General features: G+C 37.2%; 1 protein-coding gene across 3 annotated transcripts in view; it reads left to right on the top strand.

The window, feature by feature from the left end:
* The window catches only part of PGAP1 (post-GPI attachment to proteins inositol deacylase 1), an 82,154-nt gene that overhangs the window by 1,500 nt on the left and 53,847 nt on the right, over positions 1–26,807 (top strand). The window contains exons 2-6 of one of the 3 annotated variants that reach the window (XM_047773132.1): positions 4,146–4,214; positions 4,828–4,981; positions 8,728–8,903; positions 22,210–22,381; positions 26,030–26,187. In XM_047773132.1, the coding sequence (XP_047629088.1) occupies positions 4,206–4,214; positions 4,828–4,981; positions 8,728–8,903; positions 22,210–22,381; positions 26,030–26,187 (669 nt within the window). In that variant the 5' untranslated portion in view covers positions 4,146–4,205. Of the gene's footprint in view, positions 1–4,134; positions 4,215–4,827; positions 4,982–8,727; positions 8,904–22,209; positions 22,382–26,029; positions 26,188–26,807 lie in introns of all 3 variants that reach the window. The other 2 variants (XM_047773131.1, XM_047773130.1) reach the window with 2 other exon arrangements.

The raw sequence follows: 26,807 nt of genomic DNA, 5'->3' as shown, positions 1-26,807 counted from the left end.
TTAGCATAGTAGACTCCAGGATTTCATTCATGACCAGCTGTAAACGATATATTACACAATCATCTAAAGAAATTTCTCCTGAATGATTTTTTTTCTTTCTAAACTCCTCTCCTAGTTATGGAATATATATTGGAATGAGAACTCTCTACCATAAAAAAGTATGTACTGTAATGCATATTGATAAAATGCAGTTAAAACCGTAGCAAATTTTTTCAATAAGGTGAAGTATGGAGATCCTGATTGTTTCTGTGTACAGATCATGGAGGAGCGTATTATTTGATTATCCTGCTATTATTTAATCTTAAATCTATGTAAGGTTTAAATTGCTTAAGGGCATCCTTTCCTATGGGCAAAATTCAGATTTAGATTTCATTTGTTTTGAAATCCTTACCTTGGTTTCGCATCAGTGCTTATAAGGAAGTGGAAGCATTTGATATCAGATGCTATTGAAGGAAGAGGTTTTAACATGTTACTGTTCTCTCTTAATTTTTATATGAATATGCCAATTTATGTTTATCAGAAGCTATATATGTAGTTAAATGTGTGAGCTTTTAGGTTAGATTTTTAAAAAAACTAAAAATTGAGCTCTTATAATCTCTCATTTTTCTATAGTTAAATAATTAGGAAACTCTATAGAGTGAAGTAGGTCATTTTACTTTTGTACTGCATCGAAGAGTTTGGTTAAAATAAAATCGTTTTGGGACAATACAATACTGATTCCCATTTATTTTTAGATTACCCACAATTTTTGAAGCTAAATAATTATGGGTAATAACTAGATTACCTGCAATTATTTTAATATTTGCAAGAGTAGAAATTGCTTAATGTTGGGAACAAAGCATGTAGATCTCACAGATGCATTTTGTGCCTCATGAAATTGACTGGAAAGACACAAAATTAGTGTAGCTAATACAAAAAAGAGCTGCTGGGGTTTTTTGTTGTTGAGTAGCCTGTATTTAGTTATTTTTTACAGTTTTGAGGTTTTAGACTTCTGTTAATATGTTAGCACAGTAATAATTACAATGCAGGAGTTCTTTATATACATTTTTAGTAGATTTTTGTTTTTGTGATGTAAAAGCGTCTATTATTTGTATCTGACTCTTAGCCCTTTTATTGTGCACATTAGATTGCCTTGTTTTACAAATATAGTTAAAAGCTGCCTACAGCAATGAGTCATTTTGAAGGTGAAAAGTGAAATTTCTGGATAATTGGGGTTATTCTATTAAGTAAGAACCAGTGGTTTGTTAAAAGTGTCCTGAACATATTTTTCATATTGCTTACTTTTAATTATATTTTATAGTAAGATCTAATTGTTCATATATTGATATCCAGCATATGGAATGTCCTGGTTGTTGGTTTTCTTCTCTTTCTTGATGCTTTTCTTCTTTGCCACTCATTTGCATATTCTTTAGCTGAATTTTAGAGGCACTGAAAGATTAGTTGAAACATGCTCTATTTAGTCTTTATTTTAAAGATAAAATATGGGACAGGAATTTAAAACTCTGTAAAAATTGTTTTGAATTTAAAATCCTGTGATTGTCTGTATCAATCCTCTACCTTTGCTTTTCCTAGATTCACTTATTCAGAGTTAACTGAACATCTCACAAACCTACCAGGCAAAATACACATTATCCTTTAAAGCTTCTTGCCTCATTATGACAGCAAGGCAAAGCCTTATTTGGTAGCAGACAGTTTTAGGCAAATTGTAGAATTCAAGAAGAAAACATCTGTGTTGTGGTTTTTTTCATACAATAATTTGTTTAGCTCTTTTTAGATACATGACCTAACAATTGCTTTCTGAAAGGAAATGTTGATGTTGGAAAATACGAATCACGTATTTTGTTACTAAGTGTGATCTTTACGTAGTATATCATTTATTTAATGACTGCTCTGTGTCAGGTATTTTCTAATACTGGGTATGGGTGAGAGGGAATTAGAGACAGACCTTTTGCCTCTAAGTTTGTCTTTATAATACAATGTGGGAGACAGGAATGAAATGGATAGGTAAAATATAATGTGCTAAGTGGTATAATTTCATTTTAAGAGAGTGTGTTCAAGGCCTTTCACAGAAGACAGCAGCCATGTTTGTCTCAGGTGGTCAAAAGCTATAGAGAAGAGGGTTTGATCCCTGGCCTCTCAAGTGGGTTAAGGATCCGCCATTGCCGTGAGCTGTGGTGTAGGTCACAGATGAGGCTCAGATCTGGCATTGTTGTGGCTGTGGCGTAGGCCGGCAGCTGTAGCTCCAATTCGACTCCTAGCCTAGGAACCTCCATATGCTGCACATGCAGCCCTAAAAAGTAAAAAAGAAAAGAAAAGAAAGAAAGAAAAATTTAAAACATGGCGTGTGTAAATTATAAATAAATAGGTAAAATAATTAGAGCCAAGTTTTAAGGGACCTCTCTCTTAAGTGTTTATTATTTTATATGCAGTGAGGAAACACATAAGGTGTATGTTTTAACAAGATTATTTCTTGACAGCAGTATGGACTGTGTATTGTTAAAATCTTTTTGGGGGGAGGGTACTCATTTAAAATAATCAATGTAAAATATATGGAGTCCTGCTAGTATAAATATTTATTTATTTAATTTTTTTTTGGTTGCTCCTAAGATGTGTTGAGGTTCCCAGGCCAAGAATCAAATGCGAGCCACAGCAGTGACCTGAGCCACAGCAGTGACAACGCTGGATCCTTAACTGCTAGGCCACCAGAGAACTCCTAAATATTTTCTGTTTAAATCCCTTGACCTGTTTTTTTCATCAACATCCTTTTTGTATGCCTACATCTTTTCTGTCCTCAATCTAGTCAATACCTACTTTGTGTATTGTCTTTTCCTGCCACTCACTCCCAGCTTGAATTCTATTGGAAAAGCAGTTTTGCCATTGCCTACAACTCCCACTTTTTATTTTTGTTCTACCTCTTTTTTCCATCTTTATACTTTTTTCTGTTCGATAGTATATGCATTCATATTTTTAAATGTATACTTCCTCATAATATATTAAGAAATACATCAAATATATTCTTTTGCTTATTTTTCTGTCTCCAGAGAATTAAATATTTCCTTTTCAATGTATTTTTTTTTGTCTTTTTGCTATTTCTTGGGCCGCTCCCACGGCATATGGAGGTTCCCAGGCTAGGGGTCGAATCGGAGCTGTAGCCACCGGCCTACGCCAGAGCCACAGCAACGCAGGATCCGAGCCGCGTCTGCGACCTACACCACAGGTCACAGCAACGCCGGATCGTTAACCCACTGAGCAAGGGCAGGGACCGAACCCGCAACCTCATGGTTCCTAGTCGGACTTGTTAACCACTGCACCACGACGGGAACTCCCTCCTTTTCAATGTATTTGATAGCTCCTATTCTTCTGAATTAATTTTCTGAGGTAATTTTCAAGTAGTTCAAAATTTTGTTTAGTTAATATCCTAACAAAGAGTAGTGACCTAATATGTATGTACTGTTAAATTGAGAGGAGTTAACTGTTCCCTTCTTCTCTCACATTTTCTTTTTATTTAATTTGTACCTAAAGAAACAAAATACTACATCACTTTTATTTTTGATTATTTACTGTGCATAATTAATAATGGGGCTAATTTGAGTTGAAGTACATGTACATGTATAAAGCAAATAGTGGGTTTGGTGTCTCTGTTTTCAGTATTTGAGGAGATAAAGTTGCTGGTATCTTAAACATAAGCTCACAGTCTCCAAAGATGTTTTCATGGGGTTATTGGCTCTATTGTTTATGGTAATACCCTCAAAGGAATATTCAGGAATTTGCATCAATGACAGGAATTCTGGTTTTTGGAACAGTGATTTTTTTTCCCCCCCTGTGGTCATTAGCATTTAGCTTTCAAAATTCATATAGTAGTTAATATTTTTACCAAGCATATGTACAAGTATATTACTGCTAGATCATTAAATCTATTGATATTAAATAAAATTTACATTCATTGTAACTAGTTTCATTTTTAATAGTTTCTGTGCCTTAAAAAAAAAAGAGCAGGAGAAAAGCTTATACTTTACTATCACTTTTATAGATGCCTACCTGTTGGGGATAATAGTTAAGACCTCATTTATATTTTGTTGAAAGAAATGTTATGTGAATTACTGGCTCATTTGGTATACAATAATATAATTGCAGCGTATTTTTAGGCGTGCTGACAAACCATGCACCTGGTCCATGAAAATTGAAGCAGATGCTAATTCATTGGAATGTTTATGGTAAGAAGAATGTATATGTCTTGACCAAGACATGGGTATAAGGTTCAGATTGTTCAGAACATTGTAAGTTAAGCTTATTAAGTTGAGAGGTCAGCAAGCTGCCTTATAAAACAAACTTTCTTTACTTTGGATGATGTAACAGCTGGAATATATAGTTGGGCCTGAGTGAAAAGAGAGAGACATTACAAAACAGTTTAAAATAGCAAAAAAGAATTGATTTGATAAGGGAAACCTTTCACCATTTTTGAGTATAATTGATAACTGATACAAAATTAAATGCACTTCCAATTATGTTAACATGGAATTTGCTGACATATACCAGTATTTTTTTTCTTGTCAGTGGCTTTTTTGAGTAATTTGTATTCATTAGAATTTCAGGTAATCCCATTTTATGTTTTCCCAAAGACTTCATGGTTTAAAACTCACATAATTCAAGACTGATTCTTCACATGTGTAAACTAAAAAAATAACATTGTGCATTAAGTGTAGTTTTCTCATCAATAATGTTTTATATTGTACTCTTTCAAATGTGTATAATTGAGAGTTGGGAACAGTGAGAGTGAATTGTATTAATAAAACTGATTAAAGTGAAATTGCTTTTTTTTCCTTATAGAAAATAGAACTTCCTAAGAAACTGGCAAAACGCTATCCTGCGTATGAATTATATCTTTATGGAGAAGGATCCTATGCTGAAGAACATAAAGTTCTCCCTTTAACAGGCATTCCTGTTCTCTTTCTTCCTGGTAATGCTGGAAGTTATAAGCAAGGTAAATCTCAAAAGTAAATTTTGAAAGCTGTGAAATTCAGTTGAAGAATTTATCAGATACATATTTTGTGTTAAGTACCATGCTAGGCATACTGAGAGACACAAATATATGACCTTTTGTCTGAGAGAGATATGTGTGGGAAGTATGTAAAGAATTGTTGAAGACCACTTTGCAAAGAGTACGTAGGAGAAAAAAGAGTAAGATGGGATGAAATAAATAGATGATATAGGGATTTGGGAATCAGTACAGAAAGCGATTTATGTTAGATGTAGAGGGTTCAGAAAACAGAACCTAAAGCATCAGTTAGAGAAGTGGATCAGTGGTCTGTGTTATGCTGAACAAGAGGGGAAATTGGTTTCTTTCCTTTGGAGCTATTTAAATTAGATCTAGAAATAATGAGGGGAACAAAGAAAGGGGGGGGGTAGGGAAGTTACATGCATAGATTCCAAATTGAATATTTGCTTGGAGATATAGCAGTTATTTCTGACATAAGAGTTAAGTAATCAGGGAGTAATTTCACCTCAAATATGCTCTTTTTTGTTATTAGATGGTATATTCTTTTATATAATGAGACTAGAATGATTTCAACATTTAGTGTAATTACTTACATGTTTATTTAGCTACGAAGTATTTATGGGATACCTACTATGAACCAGGCAGTATTCTAGATATCAGGGATCCAAAACAGATCAAGACAGATTAAGTTTCTCCCGTTGCTCAGTGGGTTAGGGTTCTGGCATTGCCACAAGCTGTGGTGTAGGTTGAAGCTGCAGCTCCAATTTGACCTCTAGCCGGGGAATTGCCATATGTCACAGATGCAGCCATAAAAAAAAAAGAAAAAAAAAAGTTCTTATTGAGAAGATAGCTATCAAACAAGTATATCAGTACTGTTAAAAGTTAGAAAGAAAAATAAGCCAGAGTGAGGGATAGAGGATAAACAGGGTCAGGAGATGGCTAGTTTAGATGAAGGAGAGGCCAGTATGAGGAGATGATATTTGCATGGAGGCTTGAATGTAGCAAGGGACTGAAGTATGTGACTATTTGCAAGAAGACCCAGAGACAGGAATGTGCTTGGTGCGTTCAAGGGCACTGAGACTAGAGAAAGTAAAAATTAGATGAGGATGGCCAAGTAGTCACAGACTATATCATAAAAGCTGTGAAAGAGATTCAGTATTTTGATCTAGTTGTGATGGGCAACTGTTGGAGTGTTTGGGTAGCAAATGATATACTGTCATTTTTTTGGTTTGTTTAGTTATTGTACTTGAAATATAACACATCTATAAAGAAATGCATAAAATATAACTTCAGTTAAAAATTATTATAACGTGAATAGCCGTGGAACCAAAACCCAAGTCAAGAAGTAGAAGGTTGCTAGCACTCTGGAAAACCCCTATGTGCCCCTTCCTGAATAAAACTCCCTCACTTCTTTCTACATGAAACCACAGTCCTAACTTTGAGGTCACCATTTTCTTGACTTTTTTTTTTTTTAAGATTTTTTTTTTTAATTTTTATTTATTTATTTATTTATTTTGCTTTTTTAGGGCCACACCCGCAGCATATGGAGGTTCCCAGGCTAGGGGTCCAATCGGAGCTATAGCTGCCAGCCTACACCACAGCCATAGCAACGCCAGATCCTTAACCCACTGAGCGAGGCCAGGGATTGACCCCGAAACCTCATGGTTCCTAGTCGGATGCGTTTCTGCTGCACCACGAGGGGAACTCCTTGACTTTCTTTATAGTTTGAGTGTCTAAGTATGCATCTCTAATGCCGTCTACTTATTTGAGGCTGTTTTTAAACTTTACAATGTAAAACATAACCAGTATGTATTGTTTCGTGTCTGACTTCTTCCACTTAACATCGTTTTTAAAATTTATCTAGGTTGTGCTGTGAACTGTGATTCATTCATTTTCCTCACTCAGTGTTTTTCTGTTTTATGACTGTTACTATAGTTTAAACATTCTATCTTTGGACCTTTGTGTTGTTTACATTTATTGGCAGTTACTATAGTGAACATTCTTCTTCATTCTTCTTATCTAGGAGCACATAAGTCCATATTTCTGTAAGACGTAGGAGTGTAATTCTATGTCACAGTTTAGGTGCGTCTTTTTATTTTTACTGGTTGTGCTAACATATACTCCCAGAAACTGCATTATACTACCCTTTGCTCCACTTCCTTGACAACATGGGAATTGCCAGATTTTTTAATTTAACCAGTCTGGTAAGGGTGATTTATTTTTAATAAATGATCACTCTGGCTTTGCTGTGTAGGGAATATGCTGTAAAGAGATAAGCATGGAAGTAGGAAAGATAGTGATTATACTAAACATCATTAATCATCAGGAAACTGCAAGTCAGGAGCACAATGAGATACCATTTCGTACTCACTAGGGTAACTATAATCTAAAAGACGGATAATCGCAAGTGTTGTTGAGGATGTGAAGAAATTGAAACCCTCATACACTGCTGGTGGGAATGTAAAATGGAATAACCACCTTGGAAAAGTTTGGCAGTTCCTCAGAATATTAAACAGAGTTTTATGACCCAGTGATTCCATTATATGAATCAATACAAGAAAAATGAAAGCATAGATCCATACAAAAACTTGTATACAATTTTCATAGCAACAGTATTCATAAGAACTAAAAGGTAGAAACAACCCAAATGTCCATCAGCTGATGAATGATGAATAAATTATGATATATCCATATAATGGAATATTATTCAGCAATACAAAAGAATGAATTACGTGCTGTAGTGTGGATCAAGCTTAAAAACATAAGTGAAAGAAGCCAGTCACTAAAGACTGTGTATTATATGACTTCATTTATAGAAGTGCACAGAATAGGAAAATACGGAGGGACAGAAAGCATATTAGTGAATGCCAGAAATCAGAAGAGAAATGAGGAGTAACTGGTAATGAGCATAGGGTTTTCTTTTTGGGGTGATTAAAATATGTCCAAAGTTGGATTGCAGAAATGATTGTGCAGCAAATATACAAAATATCATTGAACCATGCACCTAACATGATGAATTTTGTAGTATGTGAATTAAATATGTTTTAAAAAATGGAATGACAAACATGTTTTGTTTGCTAAACCATGTACTGTAACTTTTAGTGCCAGTTAATGTAATCAGTTCACAATTCTGTGAAAGGGTTTGCAAAACAAAACCTAAAATAGTAGAAGCAGAGGGACCATTTAGGAAACTATAGAGCAGTTCAAGCAAGAGATGATGGTGCTTGGATTAGAAAGGTGGTGGTGGAAATAGTGAGATGACTTGATTGGGGATATATTTAGAAGGGAGGGCATAACAGGATTTACTGATGATTGGATGTCATATATAAGAAAAAGAGACAAATTAAGCATGAGTGTTTAAACCACTGTGATGAGCTGTGATGAACAGATGTTTCTTGTAGGAATTTTCTCATTCTTAAAATGCTCAAGTGTGACAAAATTCCTGTTTCTTATTCTTCCAAGAATCTTTCCCTTCCCTTTTATCAATTATTGCCCCTACTAAAGGGGATGCAGGCAGAGAATGAATAAACTGTTCACTTTATATTTAATTTTCAAAAATTTAAAATAGAATAAGACAGAACTGCTAAGTTGGTTTGTTCTTCTAAATTGATAGTATTAAGGATGTCACCCTGAAATAGTGGGGTAAAGTTGTTTATTAAGAGACTTTGAAGCAAGAATAGATGAAACTTAAAAATTTTGTTTAATGTGCTCTTTGCCCTTTTCCTTTGCAGTTCGTTCTATTGGCTCTATTGCTCTTAGAAAAGCCGAAGACATTGACTTCAAATACCACTTTGACTTCTTCAGTGTGAATTTCAATGGAGAACTGGTGGCACTGTATGGTGGAAGTCTTCAGAAGCAGACTAAGTTTGTTCACGAATGCATTAAAACAATTCTCAAGCTCTATAAGGTATGAAATAATCATGCAAGTCAATAGTGATCAACCTATTAGTATCTTTATTTTTTGTTAAAGGGACTCAACGTATTTTAAATTATTTATTTGTTTATATAGACGTTGAAGCAAAGGTGGCACAGAGTTTTTGTGTGTGTATGTAGGCAGCTATTATTTGAACTCAGTGATGGGTTTTGAAGTTCAAGTTCAATTTATAAGAACCCTTATGAATTTTAGGAAAACAAATTTAACTTTATAAATAAATTAGGAATGTACTACATTTCCAAAAAACTGTTAGTGTGGTTTTCTGCTTCTAGTTTTGGCTAAATAACTGGTACTAGAGCAGACCACTTCCATACGTAAATGACTATAAAACTAGCCAGGGTATCTGAAGCCCATGTTTTCAGATGTTGGACAACCAAATACTAAAGGACTGTGATCATTGAAAGAGGAAATGTGAGGTGAACCCCATAAGTGCCTGACTTTCTGCCTGGAAGCATTTTCCAGACCACAGGGTAAATATTTAGAGATCAAGCAGAGCAGATTGATATCACTAAGCTGAGGAAGGCAGATATTGGAATATGGGACTACTGAAATGGTTTAGATTTGTGGTCAGGGTAGGAGAAAGAAGAGAACTAGGCAGAGAAAGGAGCCCTATAAACTTGAACCTTTCAGTCTTTGAATGCCATGCTGTGTATGCATGGGCAAGAATCTGAAAGGCAGTAGCATACTGAAGAGGGAGTAGTGGGGGTGTGTCTGCTCAGGTGCCAGGAACAATGGGGAATATGAGTCTATAGAGAAATTTAAAAGAACAATACAACAGACTAAAACTCATTCTGTGTCAGAAATTCTAAAGTGTCAGAGATAAAATTCTATTACCTACAAAGATAAGTCACTTTCTCTCTTGGTGGGCCGCTGTGCAAGTCCTGGCAAAAACACCTGCTGGGGAATTGTGAATTGCAGTGAGATTGGAGAGGCCACATGATGCTGGAAGACAGGCATTCTGACCAACTAGTTAGAAAGACCTAGAGCTACTCAAAGATCCACCTTACATATAGGCCTCAAAAACACTGAAGTTAAGGATTTAGAGTAAAAGATGCATACAAAGGAACTGCTGAGGTATCTCAGCAGGGACATGAAAACTATTTTTTAAAAAAAGAACAGAAAGGAAAAATCTCGAACTGAAACAATATGTATCAGAAATGAAAAATTCAGTAGATAGGCTTTAAACAGCTTGAACACTGTGGAACAAGAGATTATAACCTTTGGGATAGTACTAAATAGTCTAACACTTGTAATTAGAATCCCAGAAGAAGAAGAGAGAGAAATATGAGGAAAAAAATATTCAGAGAACCAAATTTACAGTTCTGATTAAAATTTTCAACCCACAGATCACGAAGGTCAGTGAATGAATGTCAAGCAGAATAAATAGAAAATCACACCTAAGTTCATCTTAGTCAGATTATTCAAAACCAAGGTAAAGAGATTATCTTAAAAGCTTCCAGAGGTAAAAACTTTTACGTACAAGGAAAACAGAAAAAATGATCACTGCTTTCCACTAGAAATAAACCCCAAAACAACAGAACATCTTAAAGACTTTTGGTGGAAGATGATGTGGGAGGGGACTTTGAAACTAAAATTACATATCTCACAAAAATAATCCTTCAAAACTGGGTAGAATAAAGCATTGTCAGAGTAACAAAAACTCAAAGTTTTGTGTTGGGTAGAAGAAAAGAGGGAAATAAAAAGTCACCCATAGTTGAACAGCACAGTAGTAATTGCCACAGGTAAGATTCATCCATGGATGCTAAAATTACTGGGTGGAAGTTTGAAGAGAGAGAGGATATTCATATGAGTTTCACACTATCTTTTCTAATATATTTATTAACTGTAAAAGAAAAGAATTTCATAATAAGAAACCTAGCAGATATCATCACAGATTATCATCCTAACCAAGGCTAACATTATCAGTAGTAAGCCATATTGATATCATGAATCGCCTTGACATGTTGCAACATAGTTTCTGTAGCCGGTGGCATTATTGTCAAAAACGCATAACCACATTCTAAACATGGGAAAACTTTAGACAAACCCAAATTGAGAGAGATGCTACAAAATTGCTAACCCTTCAGAAGTATCATGGTCATAAAAAATGTGGAAAGATTGAATAGATTAGAGGAAACTAAGAAATAACAATAAATGCAAGGTGGGATGCTGGATGGAACCTGAAATAGAAAAAGTACATTAATGGGAAAGCTTATGAAACTGAAATTATGTCTACAGTGAATACTATCACACCACTGTTTAAATACTTATTTTTAAAAATTTTTATGCAGGTCAGAACTCCTGTTTTCCAGTGAATACTATTGCATCAGTGTTTATTTACTTATTTTTTAGATTTTTTATGGCTGCACCTGCAGCATCTGGAAGTTTTGGGGCCAATCAGAGCTGTAGCTGACAGAGTTCCTCTCATGGCTCAGTGGTTAACGAATCCGACTAGAACCCATGAGGTTGTAGGTTCAATCCCTGGCCTTGCTCAGTGGGTTAAGGATCCGGCGTTGCCATGAGCTGTGGTGTAGGTTGCAGACGCGGCTCGGATCCCGTGTTGATGTGGCTCTGGCCCAGGCCAGCGTCTACAGCTCTGATTAGACCCCTAGCCTGGGAACCTCTATATGCTGCGGGAGTGGCCCAAGAAAAGACAAAAACAAACAAAGAAAAAAACAAAAGAGCTGTAGCTGAGTCCTACACCATAACCATGGCAATCAGATCCGAGCTACATCTGCAACCTACACCTCAGCTTGCGGCAACACCAGATCCTTAACCCACTGAGCCAGGCCAGGGATGAAATATGCATCCTCATGGAGACAATATAGGTCCTTAACCTGCCGAGTCACAATGGGAACTCCTAACTTCTTGATAATTGTAGTGTGGTTACATAAAATACTAACATCAGGGATAACTGGGTGAGAGGTATATGGGAACTCTGTGCTATTTTTACAACTTTTCTCTCTGATTCAAAATTAAAATGTTAAAAAATTTACGGTAAAAATGTATTAAAAGATTTATAATTTATTTAGAAGGAAAATACGTAGTAATATTGAAAAGGATGGGAAGAGGAGTAAATAGGATTATTTCACTGTGATAAGAAGTATAATATTAATTCATGGTGTGTTGTAATCTATATTGTGTAGGTTGTACGTTGTAATTTCTGGAGTAACAACAACAACAAAAATGTAGCTAAGGAGCAAATGGAAGAGAAATACAGGTGTACCTCAGGTGTAGAAGTGTCTATTTCAGACTGCTGCAATAAAGCAGATATCACAAGTCACATGAATTTTTTTGTTTCCCAATGTATATAAAAGTTAGGTTTACACTATGCTACAGTCTATCAAGTGCATAGTAGCATTATATCTTTAAAAATGTACATACCTTAATTTTAAAATATTGCTAAAAAAATAAAACAAAATAAAATATTGCTAAAAAATACTTACCTTTATCAGTCATAGTACCAACACCAAAGGTCACTAATTGCAGCTCAGCTTAACAAATACAATAATGTAAAAGTTGAAATATTGTGAAAATTACCAAAAATGTGATACGAAGTGATCAAATACTATTGGAAAATGATACCACTAGACTTGCCCAATGCCACAAATTTTTTTTTTATTATAGTTGATTTACAATGTTCTGTCAATTTCTGCTGTTAAAAAAAAATACAATTCTGTGAAATATAATAATGTGAAGCACCATAAAATGAGGTATGCCTGTACCTAGTCTGAAAGGAGGAAAGAAACAAAAAGACAGATGGGACAAACAGTTAACAAATGGCAAGATGATGGAGTTAAACCCAACTATATCAATAATTACATTAATTGTAGATAAACACTCCAGGAGTCCAGGAGTTCCTGCTGTGGCACAGTGGGATTGGTGGTATCTTGTGAGCACTGGGACACAGGTTTGATCCCTGGCCAGTGCAGTAGGTTAAGGATCTAGTGTTGCCACAGCTGTGGCTTAGGTCCCAATTGTGGCTCAGATCTGATCCCCGGCCTGGAACTCCATATGCTATGGGGCAACCAAAAAAGAAAAACAAAACAAAACAAAAAATTCCAATTAAAAGGAAGAGCTTGTCAGACTGGATAGAAAAAGCAAGACCCATCCAACTATATGTTAATCTGAATATTGAAAGCAAAAGCCACTTTGAATATAAAGATCCTGATAGATTAAATGTAAAAGAATGGAAAAAAATAGAGACACAAACACAAATCATATGAAAGGTGGCATGGTTATCTTAGTATCATTTAAATAGCTTATAGGACAAAGAATATTACAGATAAAAGAGGGTCATTTCATAATAATAAAAAAGTCAGGTCATAGAGAAGGTGAAAGAATCTCAAGTGAATATGCACTGAATAATTGAGCTTCCAGATTCATGAAGCAGAATCTAATGAACTAAAGGAACAAATAGGTAAATCTATAATTAGAGTTGGTGATTTCAACAATCCCCTCTCAGTAATTGATGAAATAAATATAAAATCAGTAAAGTATAGACTCAAGCACTATTAACCAGATTTACTTGTTGACATTTATAGAATACACCCAGCAACTATAGAAACTGGCTTAGAATTCCTATTGTGGCTCAGTGGTAATGAACCTGACTAGTATCCGTGAGGATGCAGGTTTGATCCCTGGCCTCACTCAGTGGGTTAAGGATCCAGTGTTGCCACGAGCTGTGGTGTAGGTCATAGACATGGCTTGGATCTTGCATTGCTGTGGTGTGGGCCAGCAGCTACAGATCCAATTCGACACCTAGCCTGGGAACCTCCATAAGCTGGAGATGCGGCCCTTACAAAAAAAGGGGGGAGACTGGCATAACTTACTAATATTTGTAGACCATATCCAACAACTGTAGAAACTATATTCTCTTTAAATGTACCTGAAACTTTTACTAAGATATGCCATATGCTAGGCTATAAAACAAGTCTGAGTAAATTTCAGAAGATTGAAATCATACAGGGTTTACTTTCTGAACATAGCAGAATTAAATTAGAAGTCAACAACAAAAAGATACCTAGAAAACCTTCAGATATTTGGAATTTGAGGATTAGAGGTTAAATTTGAGGTTAGACGACCCAAAGGTTAAAAAAAAAATCACAGGTGAAATTTGATGTTTTGAACTGAATTAAAATGAAAACACATCATCAGAATTTGTAAGATTGAAGTAGTGGTTAGAAAAAAATCATAGTTTTAAGTGCTTGTATTAGAAAAGAACAAGGTTTAGAAGTTCCCATTGTGGCACAGCAGAAATGAATCCAACTAGGAACCATGAGGTTGTGGGTTCAATCCCTGGCCTCGCTCAGTGGGTTAAGGATCCGGCGTTGCCATGAGCTGTGGTGTAGGTTACAGACGCGGCTCTGATCTGGTGTTGCTGTGGCTGTGGCATAGGCGAGCGGCAACAGCTCTGATTAGACCCCTAGCCTGGGAACCTCCAGATGCTGTGAGTGCGGCCCTGAAAAAAAAAAGACAAAAGACAAACAAACAAAACAAGGTTTAAAAGCAGTCATCTAACCTTCTAACTTGAGAAGCTAGAGAAAGAAGAACCAAGTAAACTCAAAGTAGGTAGAAGTAAGGAAACAGTAAAGATGAGAATAGAAAACAGTCAAAGAGTAGAGAAAAATATTGATAGCAGTTGCTGACTCTTTGAAAAGATATATAAAATTGATAAACTCATACATAGACAAATTAAAGAAAGAAAGGACCCAATAATATCAATGAAAGAGAGGTAAGTTTCCTTGTGCTGCAGCAGGTTTAGGCTCCTGGATTGTGCACAGGTCACAATTGTGACATAGGTTTAGTCCCTAGCCCCAAAACTTTCACATGCCTACAGCTGTAGCCAAAAAAGTAATGAAAGAGGGGATGTCTTTACAGAGCCTACAGATACTAAGAAGCTATTAAAGGGATGTTATAAACAACTTCATGCCAGTAGATTTGACAACTCATAAAATGCACAGATCCCTTAAAAAATAAATTACAAAACAGACACAAGAAGAAACAAATCTCTATTTCTGTGTCTATTTAAAAATTTTTGAATTTGTAATTGAAAACCTTAGTGCCAAAAAAACTCCTAGAACTGAATGACTTCAGTGGTGAATTCTATCAAACGTTTAAAGACAAAATAATACACATCTTACTCAAACACAGAGACTATACAATAGCAGCTCATTTTAAGAAACCAGCAAATCCTGATTATCAAATCAGACGATGAATGACATTGTTTGAAAAGAAAGACCTTTGGCAAAGTCACAAGAAAATGGTGAGTATTCAGAAATTAGTGAACAAGTGAAAGGTGAAATTTTAAAATGCATTTACAATAGTATCAAATAAATTCTTAGGGGTAAATTTAATAAATAATGTACAAGACTTGTTCACTGAAAACTGCAAACATTATCATGAAAATTTAAAGAAATTCAAAATAGATTGACAGATCAACTTTGTGGAGTAGAGGACTCAAAATTAAGATGTAAATTCTCACTAAGGAGATCAGTAGATTTAATGCAATATGAATCAAAACCAGCAGGTGTTTTTTTTTTTTAATTCGATAAGCTTATGTGAAAAAAATCAAAGTTAAGAATCAAGAAAGCCAGTCTTGAAAACGAAAAAAGAAAAAAAAAAAAACAAACCAAAAAACAGTTGGAGGACTTGTACTGCCTGATTTCAAGACATAACAGTGAAGCTCTAGTAATCCAGGCATGGGAATTCCTATTCATCTTGGAAATGAAATTTGGACATCATAATTCTTTGCATAAGCCAGCATTTTAAAATTACTTCTGCAGCAAGTATTTTTTGAGCTTAAATCTACCCTTACTATAGTATGAAACAAACCATGTTATAAGACCTTTTATGTATTTGATATTTATTGGATAAGATAAATAAGATGTGATTATAAAATATTTATTTCCATAAATGTCATTCACAATGAAAAATCATGTTTTTGGAGTTCTCATCATGGTTCAGTGGTTAACGAATATGACTAAACCATGAGGTTGTGAGTTCGATCCCTGGCCTTGCTCAGTGGGTTAAGGATCTGGCGTTGCCATGAGCTGTGGTGTAGGTCGCAGCCTTGGCTATGATCCTTCATTGCTGTGGCTGTGGTGTAGGCCGTAGGCCGGCGGCTACAGCTCTGGTTAGACCCCTAACCTGGGAACCTCCATATGCCACGGGAGCGGCCCTAGAAAAGACAAAAAGACAAAACAAACAAACAAACAAAAATCATGTTTTTAATGTTATATACTAGGTAATTTGTTTTTCTTCCCCATTTGTTGTTGTCATGTTTTCTCTAATTAATGTATATTAAAGTTATAATAGAACTAACAAGCTTTCTTTTAAAATGAGGCTTTTAGTAGTTCTAGCAGTAAAGGATTCAGCATTTGTCACCACTGTGACTTGATTTTGATTCCTGGCCCAGGAATTTCTGCGTGCCATGGGTGCAGGTATTAGAGAGTAATATTTATTATTAGAGAGTAATAGTTCTATATAAGCAAGTACAGTGGGGTTAGAGATAATTGAGTCTGGTTGAATGGATACGATTTGGGTATGGGAAAGTGAGAGGACGTTTTAGATGGAGAAAACCACATTCATTCATCACATGAGTCTGCATGCAATTAGAGGAATGACTACAGTGGAAATCCAAGCCCTCATGGACCTTATGTTTTAATAGGGAGAGGCAGACAGTAAACATAGTAAATAAAAATATGTATTATATGGTGATAAATGTCAGGAAGAAAAATGAAACAGGAAGGAGAGATGGGGAGTTGAGGATAGAAGACTACAATTATACATACGGGTACCCAGTGAAGACCTCTGTTGAGAGGAAGGAGGTTTAATACAAATGAAAGATGTGAGGGAGTAGTCCATTTAGATATCTAGCAATATCTAGATATCTAGGCAGGGGAAACGAACATACGAGGCAAACACATGTGTACTGTATTTGAGGAAAATCAAGGAGACTGGTATGGCTGGAATAGACAGAGTGAGTTAGTACAAGGAGAGTTTGGAAGGAAGGCGGTTTTTGTTTGTTTGTTTTGTCTTTTTTTTTTTTAGCCTTTTCTAGGGCAGCTCCCACAGCATATGGAGGGTTCCAGGCTAGGAATCTACTCAGAGCTGTAACCGACGGCCTACGCCACAACCACAGCAACTCGGGATCCGAGCCACGTCTGCAACTACACCACAGCTCATAGCAACGCTGGATCCTTAACCCACTGAGCAAGGCCAGGGATCGAACCTGCAGCCTCATGGTTCCTAGTTGGATTCATTAACCACTGCGCCACGACGGGAACTCCAGGAAGGCAATTTATTTTTTTATTTTATTTTATTTTTTGTCTTTTGTCTTTTTTGTTGTTGTTGTTGTTGTTGCTATTTCTTGGGCCGCTCCCGCGGCATGTGGAGGTTCCCAGGCTAGGGGTTGAATCGGAGCTGTAGCCACCGGCCTACGCCAGAGCCACAGCAACTCGGGATCCGAGCCGCGTCTGCAACCTACACCACAGCTCACGGCAATGCCGGATCGTTAACCCACTGACCAAGGGCAGGGACCGAACCCGCAACCTCATGGTTCCTAGTCGGATTAGTTAAGCACTGCGCCACGACGGGAACTCCCCAGGAAGGCAATTTAATCAAAGGAATGACATGTTTTGTTTTTAGGTTTTAACAGTGTCATTTGGGATATTTTTGAGGATAAACTAAAGGGATGTAAAGGTGGAAACAGAGATACCAGTTAGGAGGCCGTTGTAGTAATCCAGGCAAGAAATAATGGTGGTTTGCATCAAGTTGGTAGCAGTGGACATGAAAAGAAATGTTCAGATTGGTATAAATCTTAAAGGCAACAAGATTTGCTCGCAGTTCAGGTATGGAAGGAAAATGTGAGAGAAAATGAAGAATTAAGGGTGACCCAAACTAGAAGAACTAGAAGGATTAAAATACCATTAATTAGGGTAGGGGGAAATGCAAAAGGAGTAGGTTTGAAAGATATTAAGAGTTCTAGACAGGTTCGATTTAAGGTGCACGTTAGACATTCCAGGTGTGGCTTGTAATATGCAGTTAGAGCTTAAGTTTAGTGTTCAAGAGAAGAGGTCCGGTCTGGAGATACATAACTTGAAGATTGACAACATATAGATACATTTAAAGCCACGGAACTGGATGAGATCACTGGATTCAGGTTGTGAAAGAAGAGAACTAAGAACTGAGGTGTGAATCACACCAGTATAACAAGATGAGGGGAGCTAAGAAGGGACCAGCAAGAGACTAAAAAGAGCAGCCAGTGAGGTAAGAGGAGAACCAGAAGAGTATACTGTCAAGGGAACCAAGCAAAGCATTTCAAAGAGGAAGAAGTAATCAATTAAGTTCAGTCCCACCGAGGAGTTCCCGTCATGGTGCAGTGGAAACAAATCTGACTAGGAACCATGAGGTTGCAGGATTGATCCCTGGCCTCTCTCGGTGGGTTAGGATCTGGCGTTGCCGTGAGCTGTGGTGTAGGTCGAAGACGAGGCTTGGAACATGCGTTGCTGTGGTTGTGGCGTAGGCCTGCAGCTATAGCTCACATTCGACGCCTAGCCTGGGAACCTCCATATGCTGCAGATGTGGCCCTAAAAGACAAAAAAAAAAAAAAGTTAAGTCAATTGAGAAATTGAAAACAAAGTTCTGTGTAGACAACTGTTTTTAAAGAGTTTGCTGTAAAAATCTATAAAGATGTAGTCACTAAGGAAAAGTAGAAGTAAAAAGGGGTTTTTTTTGGGTTTTTTTTTTTTTTAAGTTTTATGGCTGCACCCACATTATATGGAAGTTCCCAGCCAGGGATTGAATCCAAGCCACAGCTGCAGCCTCTACCACAGCTGCAGCAACACCAGATCCTTTATCCACCATGACAGGCAGGGGATCGAACTCATGCTTCTTCAGTGACCCAAGCCACTGCAATTGGATTCCTAAACTACTGTGCCACAGTGGGAATTCCCAGTTGTTTTTATTTTCTAAGGGAGAATAACAGTTTATTTATATCCTGGTGAGAATGATCTAGGAGAGAGGGAGAAACAGTGATGCAAGGAGAAAGTAGGAAGAGTTGCTGGAGTTACTTGAGAAGGCTAAAGGGGATAGGTTTTAGAGCACATATCTAGGGTTTGGCATTTGCTAAGATCAGAATCACCAAAACCATCCCCAAGCTCAGTGATTCTCCTGGAGGTCTCCTAGGACTCAGCAGATACTTTACTCATGGCTTTGATTTATTACAGTGAAAGGATACAAAGTAAAATCAGCCAAGAAAAAAAGTGTATGGGATAAAGTCTGGAGAAACCAGATGCAAGCTTTCCAGTGTCCTCTTGCAAGAAAGTCACACAGGATTGCAGTTAATTCCTAGCAACAATGTGACATGTATGAAGTGTCATCTATGAGAGAAGCTCATTAGAGTCTCCTGGCCAAGGTTTTTGTTGTTGTTGTTCTTGTTTTTAATTGGGGGCTGGTCACATAGACACACTGTGCATCTGTGCCTTCCATGTACCAAAATCCCAACCAGAAGGATGAAGGTGTTCGGCAGAAACCATTCTATATGAAACAGTTTCAGTACAATAAGCCGTTCTTATCATTTAGGAAATGGGAACCCTTCCTAAATATAAGGTCCCAGACTGCAGACCAGAAGGATTACCTTAGGCCTACTCTAAGGCCTATCCTGTTAACTCTTCTGCTTAAGACTCAGTTTATTTGTGGTAACAAGAGAGGAGGCATAGATGGTGGATTAGTGTGGAGGGTGATGAGCAGAAGTTTGGTAATGGAACATAGGCTATTATGTGAAGACAGAAATTTTTTTTTTTAAAAAGCAATACTTATTTTTAAAATAAAATATGTGGAGGAGTTCCCGTCGTGGCGCAGTGGTTAACGAAACTGACTGGGAACCATGCGGTTGCGGGTTCGATCCCTGGCCTTGTTCAGTGGGTTGGGGATCCGGTGTTGCTGTGAGCTGTGGTGTGGGTCACAGACACGGCTCGGATCCTGCGTTGCTGTGGCTGTGGTATAGGCCGTCGGCTACAGCTCCGATTAGACCCCTAGCCTGGGAACCTCCACATGCCATGGGAGTGGCCCTAGAAAAGGCAAAAAGACAAAAAATAAATAAAAATAAAGTACGTGGAGTTCCCATCATGGCACAGCGGAAACAAATCTGACTAGGAACCATGAGGTTACAGGCTCAATCCCTGGCCTCGCTCAGGGGGTTAAGGATCTGGCGTTGCCATGAGCTGTGGTGTAGGTTGCAGACGCGGCTCTGATCTGGCATTGCTGTGGCTCTGGCATAGGCCAGCAGCAACAGCTCTGATTAGACTCCTGGCCTGGGAACCTCCATGTGCTGTGAGTGCAGCCCTAAAAGGACAAAAGACCAAAAATAAATAAAATAAAATATGTAATTATCAGTGAATAGGTGTTTTGGAATGTAGGTCTCTTTAAATACAGGTGCACAACAGAGAAATAATTTAATGAGATAAGATATATCAATATGGGAGTTCCTGTCGTGGCTCAGTGGTTAATGAACCCGACTAATAACCATGAGGTTGCGGGTTCGACCCTAGACCTGCTCTGTGGGTTAAGGATCCGGCGTTGCCGTGAGCTGTGGTGTAGGTTGCAGACGCGGCCCGGATCCCACGTTGCTGTGGCGTGGCGTAGGCCAGCAGCTGCTGCTCTGATTAGACGCCTAGCCTGGGAACCTCCATATGGCCCCAGTGCAGCCCTCAAAAGAAAAAAGAAAAAAAAAAGATATATCAATATGATGAATATATTACTATGGCAGCATAATTTTTCTGTCTTTTTTGTGATATTTCCAATTTCAAATAAATAATCTAACTTCATATATCCTATAAAATCTAATATTCTAGTATACACCAGCTACAGTTACGTCTCATATCCAGTAAAACAAATGGTAAAAACATGATTTGCTAGACTAGATGTTCTGACTTGGGTTCAGAAAACCAAAGCTAGCTGATAAAAAATGTTTGCAGAACAAAGCAACCAACAAGGGATTAATCTCCAAAATAAACATCTCACAGCTTTGTACTAAAATCAAACAACCCAATTTTTAAGATGATCAGAAGATCTGAACAGACATTTCTCCAAAGAAGACAGACAGATGGCCAAAAAGCACAAGAAAATATGTTCAGTTTCACTAGTTATTAGAGAAATGCAAATCAAAACTATAGTAAGATTCCACCTTATACCAGTTAGATTGGTTATCATCAAAAAGTTGACAACCAGGAAATGCTAGAGAAGGTGTGGAGAAAATGTTCCTTCAGAAACTGTGTAGCACTGGGAACTATATCTAGTCACTTATGATGCAGCATGATAATGTGAGAAAAAAGAATGTGTACATGTAACTGGGTCACCATGCTGTACAATAGAAAATTAATAGAACACTGTAAACTAGCTATAAGGGAAGAAGTAAAAATCATTATTAAAAAAAAAAAAAAAACCTAAATGTAGAACTACCACATGACCCAGCAATCCCATTCCTGGGCATCTATCTGGAGAAAACCATAATCTGAAAAGATACATCCACCCCAGTGTTCATCACAGCACTATTGACAGTAGCCAAGACATTGAAGCAACCTAAACGTCTGTCAACAGAGGAATAGATAAAGAAGATGTGGTACATATATACAGTGGACTCTTACTCCGACATTTTAAAAAAGCATGAACTAACAACATTTGCAGCAACATGGATGGATCTAGAGATTATCATGCTAAGGGAAGTAAGTCAGAGAAAGACAAATATATGAGATCACTAACATGTGGAATCTAATAAAAATGATATGAAAGAACTTACAGAACAAAAACAACTCAAAGATCTTGAAACCAAATTTATGGTTACCAAAGGGGAAATGAGGGCCCTGGAATAGATTAGCAGGTTGAAATTGACATGTACACACTATATATAAAATAGGTAAGTAACCAGGATTTAGTGTACAAATAGGGTAATCTACTTAATACTGTGTAATAACCTATATGGGAAAAGAATCTGAAAAGGAATGGATATATGTATGTGTATAATTGAGTTACTTTGCTGGACACCTGAAACTAATAGAACTTTGTAAAATTTATCTTTAAAAAAGTTTGCACAACACTAAATAGTGTGTGTACATTCATTATAAGTATATGAAGATGTATTTCTGTGTTTTATGATGGGAGGTTATATAAAGTTTAAATTTTCTTTTTTCTATTAAATTGCTCATATGTAGAGAGAAGTATTTAGTATATTTATTATGATACTAAATTCTTAGTCATGCCTTGGTGATTTTTTTGATAGGGTCAAGAATTTGCTCCCAAAAGCGTGGCAATAATTGGTCATTCTATGGGTGGCCTCGTTGCAAGAGCATTGCTTACACTGAAAAATTTTAAACACGATCTGATCAATCTTCTTGTTACACAAGCCACGCCTCATGTTGCTCCTGTGATGCCATTAGATCATTTCATTACAGGTGAGTACTGTTACGTAAGCACTAACTGATCTCCCCATTGTTTAGGATTAAACAAGTCCCTGCAGCTGCTCCCTATAGAGTGTGCTGCAGGTTTATCCTTGTGTGACATAGCTTAGGTTCAAATCAACACCTCCCTTTCTGAAGGTTCAAATCAACACCTCCCTTTCTGAGCATCTCTTCGTGACTTTCAACTTAGGCTCATAACTGGAATTGCTGTTAGTTTTCTCTGTCTAGCATCTTAATGTGGAGGGCATGTGTCTTACAATCCCTAGGTATTTGGGCTTCAGTTTTTCTTGAGGATGACTCCCTGTTTCTCAAAGTGTGTTTTTACTTGCTATGTTTTGTTAACTCTTCAGAGTACTCTATTCAGAATAAGCTTGTATTTAAGTAAAATAGTAGAAATGCCTTGTTTTTAAATAAACAGGTCTGCTAACACTTTATATGGTGAAGGTAGAATTGCTGATATTTATGGAGCTCTTAATTGTATTTTGGGTATTGTAGTAAGGACTTTACAGGGTTATTATGTCATCTGATCCTTCCAGCAGTCTTTTGAGGTAGGTACCATTGTATTGCCATGTTCGTGCATAGAAAAACAGAGGCCAAGATAAAGTTCTTGCACAAAGTCACATGGCAAGAAAGTAGTGCAGCCAGTATTTGACTCTGACAGCTTATTTCTGGGCCTGTGCTTTTAACCTTTGTGTATGTTGCCTCTGAGTTACATTATGATAACAGAGGAAATAAAATTATGGATAATACTGTAATGTTGCAGGGAATTTTGAATAAGCAGTGGAAGTTTGTGACTGCTGTCATCTAATTAAATAGTGATAATGTCACAGAATAAGAATTAAATGCCTATCTCAAATATTAAGTCAAGTATTCAGTGCTTATTAGAATATTGTATGTGTAGAAGAATATCTCTAGAAATAATTATTTTCCCTGACTAGTAAATTTATACTTCTGATCCTGTTAAAATCTGCATTATCTTAATTGTGATAAAATTTTGTTTATAGATAAGTGAAAAATATACCCTAATGACCCCATACCAAAGTAGTTTTCCAAAGCATCTATTTAAACATAACATTGCCAGGGAGTAACTTATTTGCTGGAATATCTGGTGCAACAGTACTTACAGAGAAGTTGGAATTTTTTTCTGTATTACGTATAAAACCTTGCCTGTAGAAATCTTTTTTTTTTTTTTTTTTTTTTTTGTCTTTTTAGGTCCGCACCAGTGGCATAGGGAGGTTCCCAGGCTAGGGGTCAAATTGGAGCTATAGCTGCCAGCCTATATCACAGCCACAGCAATGTGGGATCTGAGCCACATCTGCAACCTTCACCATAGCTCACAGCAACGCCAGATCCTTAACCCATTGAGCAAGGCCAGGGATCGAACCTGCGTCCTCATGGGTGCTAGTCAGATTTGTTTCTGCTGAGCCACGATGGGAACTCCTAAATTTTGTTTTATGATTGAAGTCGTTTAAATTTGCTTTACTAATTCTAGTAATTATATATTATTATTTATAATAGGTTTAGGAAAAAAGTAAAGGCATAGAAAAATCATATTACTTCTCATGACAATTGATAATTCTTTCTCTTACTGCATTTTATTGATATATTAGTTGAGTCATGTAGTTAAACTAGAATACTCAAAATACATCTTAAAAATCTCTTTTAGGGAAAGAACTATCAAGAGGGTCAGGTTTTACTGGTTTTGAAGGATACTGATGGTCTGTCTGTAAATGGCTTAGGCTAAAAGTGCTTCATAGAGTCATGGTGATTTTTCAGTAGTCAGCAATCCTCTGTCTCTTTATTCTGTATTTATTTTATTGCATTAAGCCACAATTAGAATGAAAAAACAAAAATTCAAGTGTCAGTGGATTTTAGGTTTTTAGGAGACCCGTGTGACTTCCAGAAGTAGATTCCTAGTTTATCCCGTGTAGAGGTATTGTCCTTAAATAGGGGAAAGGAAGCCTTGTACTGGTCTCTGCATGTTAGAGGGCCCTAATCTCCTGTTGCCATTCCCCACAGGATGTGGGGTTTACAGGCCAAGCAGCTTTCCCACTTGGAGACTGTATCTTTACTTCTAGACCATGATCCAAGTAATCAGTCTTTCTTGTTCATATGCCTCGAGTGTGCTTCCTTAGCCTCTTACCTGGATCTGTCCTGGGGACAGGTATATATAATCCTAATGAATTGTGGCCAAGAGGTAGCCCTGCATGAGGTACAGACAGAGCTTGGATGTGCATAGGGGTTCCTCATGGTACAGGATGTAATGGGGATGGCAAGGAAAGGAAGACACCACAGTGATCTGCTCTCCTTATGCTGCAGCTGTAGATCTCCACAACAGTCTGCTCTCCCTGTGCTTCTATAATCCAGTGTCCATCTCTGAGGTGTCCTGAAATCCTTAATTTGAACCTGGCCTTCCAGGCTATTTCAGTGACATATTTGTGAAAGTAGGCAGAGAAAATACATTCGATTTAACAGTTTGTTAGCTGGAATTTTGCCTTTTAAATATATAGGCATATGGCATGTATATCCCATTGGTACTCTTATCACAAGCCCTGGAAAAATGTTAGGAATGCGTCTGCTTGGTTACAGTTTAACTGAATACTGCTGAGATCTTCAATGAGAAGAACTTGCTGTTCCAGAATGTTAAAAGCCACCAGTGGGACCAAATGCCAGGATAAAAATGCATTAAGTTTTGACAATCAGTCCAGGAAATTAGAACTCCCTTGCTTTGGCTTCAGATCTTTGACACTAAATTTTTCTAATCTTTTCTAATCGTAGATAAAGTAGTAAAATTGTCTGCAGGTTCTTCCCTTTGCTACACTAAATGGGTAGAACCATCTTTCTTTCTTTCTTTCTTTCTTTTTTTGCTATTTCTTGGGCCACTCCCGCAGCATGTGGAGGTTCCCAGGCTAGGGGTTGAATCGGAGCTGTAGCCACTGGCCTACGCCAGAGCCACAGCAACGCGGGATCCGAGCCGCATCTGCAACCTACACCACAGCTCACGGCAACGCCGGATCGTTAACCCACTGAGCCAGGCCAGGGATTGAACCCGCAACCTCATGGTTCCCAGTCGGATTCGTTAACAACTGCGCCACGACAGGAACTCCAGAACCGTCTTTCTTAAACATCAGATTTTCCATAGCAGAGAGTCCCAAAACAAATGTGAATGTCATACTTTATGTGGTCACCAGTAGGTGGCTGCAGTAGAGAGCTGCATTTATAAGCAGGGACACAACCATGGTTAGGAAGATCTACAACTCCTTAGCATAGTAAATGTTTCTCTTTGGAAGAAGTTCAGGTTTTCTTCCCATACTATGTGACTCATAAACAAATAGTGTCCTTGTGGAATGTAGAAACTTGTTTGCATATGGACTTGTCAAAGCTAATGAAATTACAGTATCTTTTTTCTTTATTGATACTTTTACTAACTCTTAGTATTTGTACTCTGATTTAATGAGAAAAGTAGAGTATGTGTAAAGATACTGATTTTACTCAAAATAGAGAAATGTGGATGATATTGTTTATTGACCATTCATATGGCCTAAACAGAAACTCAGTTTAATATTCATAGTATGGATATATTATTGTTGGAGGGAATGATTACTAATTTTTAACATATGTCTTTTTTTTATTTCCTACCAGATTTTTATATGACTGTAAATAACTATTGGATTCTAAATGCTAGACACATAAATTTAACCACGCTTTCTGTAGCTGGAGGATTCCGGGATTACCAAGTTCGTTCAGGACTGACTTTTCTACCAAAATTAAGCGATCATACCAGTGCCTTATCTGTTGTGGTAATCTTTTTTAAGATTCTACTAAAGTAGTAACATGAGGGATATGGGTATGAAAGGAGAAATATGTAGTTGCTTGAAAGTGATTGCTTAGTTGGCATAGTATGCTATTTGTGTGTGCACATGTGCATGCATGTGTGTGTGAGAGAGAAAGAATATAAAAGAATGAGTATGAGTATTTTGAGAAGGCAGAGGCATGGATACTTAGATCCATGGAAAGTGAAAAGGATTTTAGAAACTTTGTGCAAATGACTTTTATTTATGAGGATACTTGTATCTTGTTCAAAATAAGTGTCTATCTGTTGATTAGAATTTTAAGTGTAAGAAAGTGTGGCCTAGGAGTTCCTATTGTGGCTTATTGGGTTAAGAACTCAGCATCGTGTCCATTAGGATCCTGGTTCAATCCCTGACCTTCCACAGTGGGTTAAGGATCTAGTGTTGCTGCAAGTTGCAGCATAGGTTGCATATTCGGCTTGGATCCAGTGTTGCTGTGGCTGTGGCATAGGCCTGCAGCTCTGATTTAGCCCCTAGCCCACCAACTTCCGTATGCTGCCGGTGTAGTCCTAAAAAAAAAAGACAGAGAGAAAGTGTGACCTAAAGTCCCAGGGCCCCTTGTTGTGTCT

This window comes from Phacochoerus africanus, chromosome 3 (genome assembly GCF_016906955.1).
Source record: "Phacochoerus africanus isolate WHEZ1 chromosome 3, ROS_Pafr_v1, whole genome shotgun sequence".
Classification (NCBI taxonomy): domain Eukaryota; kingdom Metazoa; phylum Chordata; class Mammalia; order Artiodactyla; family Suidae; genus Phacochoerus; species Phacochoerus africanus.
This window is presented reverse-complemented; position numbering and strand designations above follow the sequence as displayed.